Source organism: Aulonocara stuartgranti (assembly GCF_965226115.1).
Source record: "Aulonocara stuartgranti genome assembly, chromosome: 20".
NCBI lineage: Eukaryota > Metazoa > Chordata > Actinopteri > Cichliformes > Cichlidae > Aulonocara > Aulonocara stuartgranti.
The window spans coordinates 36317875-36327898 of NC_138956.1; the positions used below are offsets into that span (position 1 = coordinate 36317875).

General features: G+C 41.0%; 1 protein-coding gene across 3 annotated transcripts; it reads left to right on the forward strand.

Moving 5' to 3' along the window:
- The first annotated feature begins 3895 nt into the window (after positions 1-3895).
- Positions 3896-9532, forward strand: LOC309697900 (uncharacterized protein). Of its 3 annotated transcripts, none has more exons than XM_082520106.1 (7): positions 3896-4051; positions 5387-5722; positions 6379-6678; positions 7244-7336; positions 7634-7735; positions 8257-8297; positions 8601-9532. In XM_082520106.1, exons 1-7 carry the CDS (start codon positions 4012-4014, stop codon positions 8718-8720), a joined length of 1032 nt encoding a protein of 343 aa, XP_082376232.1. In that variant the 5' UTR covers positions 3896-4011; the 3' UTR covers positions 8721-9532. The 3 variants fall into 3 exon arrangements, with proteins under 3 accessions (XP_082376232.1, XP_082376234.1, XP_082376233.1); XM_082520108.1 differs by having other exon boundaries at positions 7640-7735; XM_082520107.1 differs by having other exon boundaries at positions 7247-7336.
- Positions 9533-10024: the final 492 nt, after the last annotated feature.

Consider the following 10024-nt stretch of genomic DNA (forward strand, 5'->3'; position numbering starts at 1 on the left):
GGTGACCTTTGTTACTTTGGTCCCAGCTCTCTGCAGGTCATTCACCAGGTCCCCCCGTGTGGTTCTGGGATCTTTGCTCACCGTTCTCATGATCATTTTGACCCCACGGGATGAGATCTTGCGTGGAGCCCCAGATCGAGGGAGATTATCAGTGGTCTTGTATGTCTTCCATTTTCTGATGATTGCTCCCACAGTTGATTTTTTCACACCAAGCTGCTTGCCTATTGTAGATTCACTCTTCCCAGTCTGGTGCAGGTCTACAATACTTTTCCTGGTGTCCTTCGAAAGCTCTTTGGTCTTGGCCATGGCGGAGTTTGGAGTCTGACTGTTTGAGGCTGTGGACAGGTGTCTTTTATACAGATGATGAGTTCAAACAGGTGCCATTCATACAGGTAACGAGTGGGGGACAGAAAAGCTTCTTACAGAAGACGTTACAGGTCTGTGAGAGCCAGAGATTTTCCTTGTTTGAGGTGACCAAATACTTATTTTCCACCCTGATTTACGAATAAATTCTTTACAAATCCTACCATGTGGATTCATGGATTTTTTTTTCACATTCTGTCTCTCACAGTTGAAGTGTACCTCTGGTGCAAATTACTGACCTCTGTCATCATTTTAAGTGGGGGAACTTGCACAATCGGTGGCTGACTAAATACTTTTTTGCCCCACTGTAAAACCTTAGCATACGCAGCAGCTACAAGGATGGTGTTCTTATTCTATTATTATTACAGTGGTTGAAACATCATAAGTCTGCCTTCACTTTGTAATCCACATCAGTCCTGCTGCAAATCCCACATTTCCACAGCGTTCCTGTGACTTTTGGTGTTCTTTAGGTCAGCACTATGTTGGTGTTTGTATTGAATCAGATTATTTGTATGGAACAGACTTTGGTGTCACACCAGTTTGTACTACAGGATGGAGTAGGGAGCTGATGTGGGGTCCAGTCTGTGAAAGAGCAGCTGTTCCAGTTACCCTAACTTACAACAACAACACAAGCAGTGGATGTGATGAGCACGTTACCTACTGAACTGTAAACGGAGGAATTTCTGATCATCTGTGGATCATTTTTGTTAACTGCTTATTCAGCTGAGGGTCACAGGGGTGGAGTCTGTCCCAGCTGTCACAGGGAGAGAGGCGGGTCCACCTGCACAGGTCGCAAGTCAGAAAGGACAGAAACCACACTCTCTCATATACACACCTATATGTTTTGGGCACAACCTGACAACCGTCTCATTGGACCGTGGGAGAGCACATGAATGTCACAGAAAGACCCCAGCTGACCAAGACCCTTGAACCTGGAGACTTTAATCTGGGCAGCAGTGCCTGACATCACCTCACCGCCCCGACGTCAGGCTCTAATCTTGTGTTTGTGTTTTACTCCAGGGCAGCTGCCGTGACACCGTCACCTGGAGGAGTTTTAGTTTAGAACTCCTGTTATCAGATACATGGATATAAAGTCTTTACTTTTTATGTGTCTTTATGCAATACACGTGGATTCTGTCAACTCAGTATTAATATTCAAGTCAAGCCAGCTTCATTTGAACAGCACATTTTAAAAATAATTACTCCATTACTAAAATAATCAATAGCTGCAGCCCTACAGCTGTCCCCACCTGAGGAACTGGCGCGGGTGCAGGCCGGGCCCTGGTCGCTCTCACCCCGGGAACAGGGATGGGTGAAGGAGCAGGTTCAGGAGAAGCCCCAGGAACTGGAGGATAGACTGTGCTGGGGTGAAGCTGCAGAACAGGAGGGCCAATCTGAGCCATACTTGGGAGTGATAACTGCTATTAACAGCCATTGGATAGAGTGATAACCATGGTGGGTCTAGTCAGTATAATCAGCAGTAAATGAGTGTGTGGGTGAAGAAATGCTGCACACAGTGCTGTTTGATTCAAGAACCCAAAGCAAAACTCAAAAAGTGTCTCAGGGAGGGGAACCAGCCAGATGTTGTCAGTGTCACTGGTGGAAATCCAGCTGCACTAACCCTCCAGTACATGAGACCTGCCACACAAACAGGCCTACAGAAAGACAGGGTGGAGTGATTCAGCACACGGTACACAGGCGGCTGCTGGCTGCAGACAGGCTCATTACATACAGAGACGTTCTCTTCACACCGATGCAAATAAAAGAAATTATATGACAGATTTTACAGATGTATTTAGCAGTCAGTCAGCACTTTGAGGTTTTTGATTCCATAATAGTTGTTGTGAAATCAGAGTAAGAACAGTGGGCTGGACCTGTCTGGGAACTTTGTCTCAAACTGACAAAGAGCTCCATCGTCATACATTAGTCTGAAGGTAACAATGTTGAGAAATGCGAGAGCTTGTAGAATATTTCTAATGAGTTTGATTTGTTCCTTCATCCTGTTGATTTATAAAATTCATAACATGTGTGCTTAAACAACATTAAACTGTAGGTCTCCTGTCATAATCAGTTCAGTTATAATCATACTGAAATACCATTGAAACGTTTTTTTACCATGAAACATGAACCTGGGACAGTTGCCTACAAACACCAAGCAGGTAGTCCTCTGATTACATCAAACAGGAAACAGGCCGATAAACAGATAAACAGATAAACAGATAAACCCTCAGCCTTACACTGGAATTCAGTGTCGCGAAATCAGTTTTACCCCGGTTCTTTTTATTCCTCGAGCATCCAGAGATGGCACCGGACTCAGTAGTCATTTTCACAAAATCTTTATTCATCTTTATTCATCTTCATTTATCTTTACTCTTCTTCATTTAAGCATGCACTTCTAGAAGGGAAGATGAGGCCGGTGTCCCTCTGCAAAAATCTTCATCCCTTTGTTAGTTCCACCCAGCTTTATAGAAACAACCCCATCATAAAACCCCCCTACGGTGTGCTGCAAACTCTGTCTGTGTCTATGTGTGTGCACATGAGTGACTGTGCGTGTGGATGTGTGTGCATGACAGTTAAAACACTGTGGGTGTAGGTGACTCCCTAGAGGTCATAAAACCCCTCTCCCTTCTAGACCACAGTTACAAGTATCATAAATGTTGCAACCCCCACCCTAAAGCTTCCTCTGGGGAATTTCCACTCAGTGGGGGAGAAGCCTCCTACAGAGTGAGGCCTTTATTACTCTACACACAGTGTCTCTACAATAGTTCTATATTCTACAATAACACATTTCTAAACTCTAGATCAGCTAAATATTCTACATCAGCAACACTTCAAATGTTTCCAAACACATAAGTTGCTCTCTCTCAGTCTCCGGTAGGTCACAAATATCAGATTACAGCTGATTTATTTATTTAATTTGTTTAATATTAAACTTTACTCTGTCAAAAGATTTTTTTTTGGGTCTCAGGAGGATCAGTTGGCTGAGTGTGACAATAACATTCCTGCATTCCTGGAACTGGAATATTGAGCTAACTGGAATAATGTTGGGATGTCTCATGTCGGACTGAGGACGTACTGGATGCTACACTGACTCGTGCGTCACCTTGTGGTTCAAAGTGGTATTACATGAGGCTGTCATGTAATACCACTTTGAACCACAAGGTGATTGAAATGTTTGATATAATATCAGAACTGTTGTTCTTTCATATTCTGTTCATAGATGTATTTAAATGTTCAAAGATTTGAAACTCATGTTAAACAAACTGTGAGAAGAAAGAAAGTCTGACTCTTTTCTAACATTTGACCTAAACTGTTTTTCTAAATGATCCCAAACTAAAGTTCTTCAGATACAGTAAGAGAAATGATTTCATGATGAATGATGATCATTGTTGGAGGTTTTGGTCACTGTGCTGAATTTAACAGAGTCAAGTGTCATCATTGTATTTCCACTTTGCACATAATACTATAAATATAAGGAGGAAGCCTGAGGCCCTGCAGCAGACTGATAGAGGGATGCAGAGGGAAGGAGTGTAGAGGTGCTGTGGTGTTTGGAGGAGGGACTCCTTCAGTCAGAGAAGTGAGGCGTCACAAGTTCCTGGTTTCCAGTGAAGAAGAAGAGAGGCAGCAGTGAACCATCAGAGCCTCATCATGAAAGTCCGTCACACTCTGATCTGCTTCTTCTTCCTTTGTGAGTACATTCACTTGTTCTTTCTGTCACTCTCCTTCTTCAACATGTTTCTGTTGTTAAACATGATGATCAGAGTCAGCTATGAGTCACTTTCATGGACGCTTCTTCCATTCAAACTGCTTTTATTCATGATTTCATGGATGTGTTTGTGGCCATTATGGACAGAAGAAACCATCACAGTGAGACATTCATGGACATGTTGCTGCTCACTTTGGCTTTAGGATTCGTCCTTTCAAAGATGGTTTCTTACAAGTGTTTGTTACGTCCTCAAAATAACCTGTAACATCAAAGTACAAACTCCACCTGATACTTTCAGTTATTATTTGAAAATACAAACTTGTTGATCAAGTCAATGAATTTTTCTTTGAAAGACAAAAACACATTTTGTTGCTTTTACTGTTACATGTTCATGTTTCTTCACTGTGACTATTCACAGTTCACTCCCACAGTGCATATAGATTTGACAAAATGCCATCACTTCCTGCAGACAAATATAAACCTGTGAGTGACGTGAGTGAAATCTGTCAGCATCTTCAAACCCAGAGTTGTGTGAAAAGTTATTTGCTAATTCTTCCTGTTTGTCCTGTTGGAGCTGAACAGAAATACGACTGCACAGAGTTTAAATGCTGGAATGAACTGAAATCATTCACATAAAGTAACTGACTCACATCAGCTGCTGAGTTTGGCTTCAGAGCTTTGAAATAGAGTCATAAATTACTCAATAACATGTCGTTAATTGCAAGTATTTGTTACTTCCTCAAAAAAAACGAAGTGTCTTGCCCAAGGACACAACGACTGAGACTGTCCAAGCCGGGGCTCGAACCAGCAACCTTCAGGTTACAAGGTGAACTCCCAACTCCTGAGCCACGATCACCCTCAGTAAAACAGAGTTACAACAAATAAAAACTTCATCACTGTTTTTGTTGTTGCTTCATGAACTTTGACACCAGCAGTACATTTAAACTAAATGATGACATCACTTCCTGTGGATGAAACACATGAAAAACTTGCATGTTGAGCTGTTGCTTCAATCTCTCAACATATAATTACTACAAGTACCACACAGAGGAGTTATGAGTCATTTACATGTTTTGTTTATCTTCATCTTTTATTGTCATTTTATTCATGCATAGGAAACATGTTCAGATATATTTTGAGTCGTGTCGACTGGAAGAAGATTTTCCACCACTTTAGACAATGAAATGTATTTGACATGAATCATTGTTGTTATTCAGACTTTAGTCTCAGTGTGTCTGTGTGTGAATGTTGTGATCAGACTGCAGCTTCTTACAGGAAGTACAAACAGTAACTGTTGATGGTTCATGTTTCCAACAGCTCTGCAGGATGGAAACCCTGAAGTCACCGATGCTCAGATTCTTCACTATGGAGTCATTGGAGGAGATTTGAAAGCTGGATTCTCCTTTAATTCTCCAGGAACATGGAAGATGTTCTGCAGAGAAGAATGTGAAGGAGAAAACATTCTCATTAATACAACTGATGTCAGAGCTCAAACAGGCAGATACAGCATTGAATATAAAATAGAATCAGTTTATGTTTTATCTGTGAGCATCTCAAAGCTGACTGAGTCTGACTCTGGACAGTACAGCTGTGGTTTGGCTGGATCTTCATCATCAGCTTCATTCACACAGTTTGTGATCGTTGTTGCTGAAGGTGAGTTTCTGTTTCAGCTGTGGAAATGTTTAGTTTCTGTTTCTGAAGCAAAGTTTGAGTTTCACTGACAGCTGCTGACGGTTTAAAGAAGCTGAAGTTTGTTCTTCTGTCAACTGTTGGTTACATTTGGACTCCTCTAAGTAACCGATGAACTGCAGCTGGGACACGAGTGTGTGTGAATATTAGTGAGTGTGTCAGCTGATAATGATGTGAATGAAATGTTGATGTCAGAAACTGACGCTGATGAATGAAAGAAGATTTTCTGATGTAACTTTGATTTTCTTTGATGAGTTTTTGCTTCTGTGTCGTCGGTTTGATCTTTCCAAGAGTTCCCCTCACAGCAAAATGGATTCTTCCTCAATGAATGTGTGAAAATCACATTCACAACACAAACGTCCATCCAGACTTTAAATGTACTTAAAACCATGAAGGGTTCACAGTTTAGAGTCTATACTTGTCATAAAAGCTGATTTTCATGAATCCAATCAGTCTGATGATGAAGCCGTTTAAATCTCACTTAGTTCAACAGTTCCTCTGTCAGACTGGTTGAACTGGGCAGCTCCCAGTGTAACTGTGGATCAAACTGGAGTTATTGTGATCAGACTGCATCATCTTCAGCACAGATAGTAACTATTGATCGTTTGTCTCTTTAACAGCACTGCTGGATGAAAACGATGATCAGCTGAAACACTTTGATAAAGAAACTGGAAGCTCTCTCACAGTCGGATGTTCCTTTAAACAACCTGGAAACAGAGTGTTGTTCTGCAGAGGAGAGTGTGGAGGACACATTCTTGTTCTTACACTTGATAACAGAGCTCAGAGAGGCAGATACAAAATTGAATATGCTTCAGGAGTTCTGTATGTGAGCATCACACAGCTGACCAAGTCTGACTCAGGACGGTACAGATGTTACCTGGGTGGTTCATCCAGAGAGTTTGAGGTCACTGTCACAGACGGTGAGTTTTTACTGACATTAATCAAATGTTGTCAGAGTGGAGCTGTTCAGCTGTTCCTTATTTCCTGTCATATATCTGCTGTTCCAGTGGTGGATGTTCATGTTGAACACGAGCAAAGTTTCTAATAATGAGCTCAGTGTCTGTACAGTGATCCCTGTGAGCCAACAGCTCAGGCTGCTCTCAGCACTCAGTTTATCTCAACATAGAAACAGAATTATTTAGAAACAAGATTATTTAGAATGTGAACTTTGTAAAGTTACTGTGATGGAGAGCAGGAATCAGAGTGTGGAGCTGGAAATGAACAGGTGACCATTAATGTCCCTAAATGTCTTTATTGTTTCCAAGAACCTGATATTTCAACATACATTCATATTTTATTTCATTGTTAAACTATTTTAGTGCATTTTTTTAATCTAAAACTAAATTTTCCAAACTGTTTTTTTCTCAGTCAGTGGATCCATTTAAGGCTCGTTTGATTTCTCAGCTGATTTTTGAATCTTTGTGTTTTTCTTCTTCACAGCTCCAAACATTTATAAGTCAAACTTTCCTCTCTGCTCTTGTTCAGCAGCTGGACCATCAGCCACAACTACAGGAAGCTGCACACCTTCATTAACTTTGACTGGAAGCACTGAGCAGCCTGAAAGAGCAGCATCTGCAGGTACATCCATCTATGAGTCTGAGAGTAGAAACACTGACAGATTCTTTATAACCTGAGTGAAAACTGGTTTAATTATTATCATAATTACTCCTTAATGTGTCCTGTTATATGCTTTTCATTTAGTTTGACAAGTGACATTAGCAAACAATCTGAGGTGAATATGTTCTTTAGAAGCTGTAAAATGCTAAAATAACACAACCTCTATTTCATATTATTTCAGTCTGTAGGTGATGAGTTCTTACTGTACAGCTCTATATACTGTACGCATGTCTTCAGCTTGTTGTTCTTCTCAATCAGCTGCAGATGTGCTGCTGGTTGTGGGTCTGACTCTGGCTCTCATCATCATCCTCTCATCACTGACTGTTCTAATAATCTGCATCAAGAGGAAGAGCAGCAGAGGTAAGACAACAGAGACACAGAAACACACAGAACGTCTCGTTTCTAACCAAAAACTCTTTTTTCACTTCACTTGAAGTCTGTTCAAACAGCTGCAGTCAAACATCAAAATATTTCATCCTGCTTGTCCACTTTGGGCTCTAAGAGGAGAGTGGAGTGACTTGTAGAGATGATGTTAAACACTGGAAGTAACTGAATCCTAAACTGTGTCACACATGAACTCTGGACACTGTCAGCAGGATCAGATCCAGATGTTCTCTGCTTCAGACGTGTGAAGTAAAAACAGGAAAAATATATGAAAACTGTAAAATAGTATAATTATTGTGGATCACTTCTTCAGTACACAGGAGGAGACTCGAGCAAATGTGAGTCTTTGATTCTGAAGGCAAAGTCTAAAATGAAGCCTAATAAAGTCCAACTAAGCAGGATGAAAGAACAGGAGGGGCAGCAGTGATCTTCAGCCTCACGTGCACTTTGAATGATTGTTCCCTCTAACAGAGGAACATCCTTTGTTTGTTCCACAGGGTTGAGGACCAGAGGAAACTCAGAGGGCACAAACATGGAGGTGACTTTCTTTCTCTTTGGTTCCTCTCACTGTTGACAGACTGCTACTGTAACAAAGAAATAAAGCAGTCACAGTGTGATGGTTCAGTTTGTAGACTGTTCCAGAAATTACAGTCCAAGAAGGTGAATTCAAACAGGTAGGTGACAAAAATGGCCGCCCAGACGGAGACTCCAACAACAAACAGAGACACTGTTGTCTGAGAGGTTCAACGAGGCAACGTGGAAATATTTACCAGCACAAATGATTTAACCAAGTCAGAGTCTCTTCTTTTTATGTGAAGAAGACAGTTTGTCTCTGTTTCAGGACGTCCACTACGAGAACTGTACTCCAGGTTCTACACGTGAAGACTCGACCTACCAGAGCCTCGATCCAGCCGGCAGGGACCAGGACCAGACCTACTCTACACTCACACATCACACATGAGACTCTCTGGATTCACACCTGGGTTTGTTTTTGTACTTGAAGACTTCAGTCTTTTTACAGACCCTGGAAATTCACAGCAACTACACCCATAAATGTGCACATTTTAAGCCTTAATACAACTTAATAGGTTAAGTTTTAAAAATAAACAACTCCCTGAATGTTTGTTATAAAGGAGGAAATTGCAGATAGAAAGACAAAAACGTCTTGGTCTCTGTCTGTCACCCTTGTAAAACGTGTTTATTTCCGGTGTAAAGTTGGACATCAAGTCTATGGTTAACTCACTGGAGCCTCAAGTGAACATTAGTGAACTGCATTTTTTTTTATCATTTTAATTTGCAACAAGACTAATGAGAACATGCCAGATCAGCTCATTTTTGCATGCTTGTCACATCCATTTACTTCAGTGCTCACTCCACTGTGCTCCCATGTATTCATCGGCTGTTTCTTATGCTCTGCTTAGCTGTGGTTTTGATCTACTCTGCAGGTTATGTCCAAGTTACTGTCCTAACTTGCAGGTTTTATCTCAGGTTCATTGCTAGTGCATGTTTCTGTGTGTGAAAAGTGCATTTAAATGGCCTGCATTTGTATAGCGCTTTTCTAGTCCATAGGACCCCAAAGCGCTTTACACTACATTCAGTCATTCACCCATGCACACACACATTCACACACTGGCGATAGCAAGCTTTAGTCCCAGAAGTTCACAGTCTGATATGATTTTCAATAAGATTTTTTCTGCTGTTTACTTTGCCCTGTCGTTGACACAGTAATACTTATGATATGCAATTAAACAACTTCAGGCTTAGCTCGGTTTTCTTTATGAATGCCATTAAGTGTTATTGAACATATCTTATTTTCTTTTGTAATTAATTGATTTCTTTTAATAAACAGGCAGAACTTGTAACTGAAGCCACGTCTCTTCTTCTCCAAACCTCACTGTGTGCTGGTTAATGGCCGTGATGTGCAAAGCGAGGCTTCATGAAACACGAAACACGCCACGCATGTGTGCTGGAATTATATTCAGGCTTCGAGACGATCTGAAAACATCTCCACAGTGACACCTGCTGGACAATTTTACTATCGCCACATCTTGGAGATGCTGTTTATGAGATGCTCGCAGCAGAAGCGTCAGTGAGACTTAAGATAAAAGTAAAAAACGCATGTCGTGAAAATCGTTAAGAAGTAGGTCACCTGTATTCATGTGTTTTTCTAATATTTCTTTTACAATATAAATAAATTCTTTATGGGAGTTACAGGGAGCATGACGTCACTCAATCCTGCAAATAACATTTTCTGTTGAAAGAAGA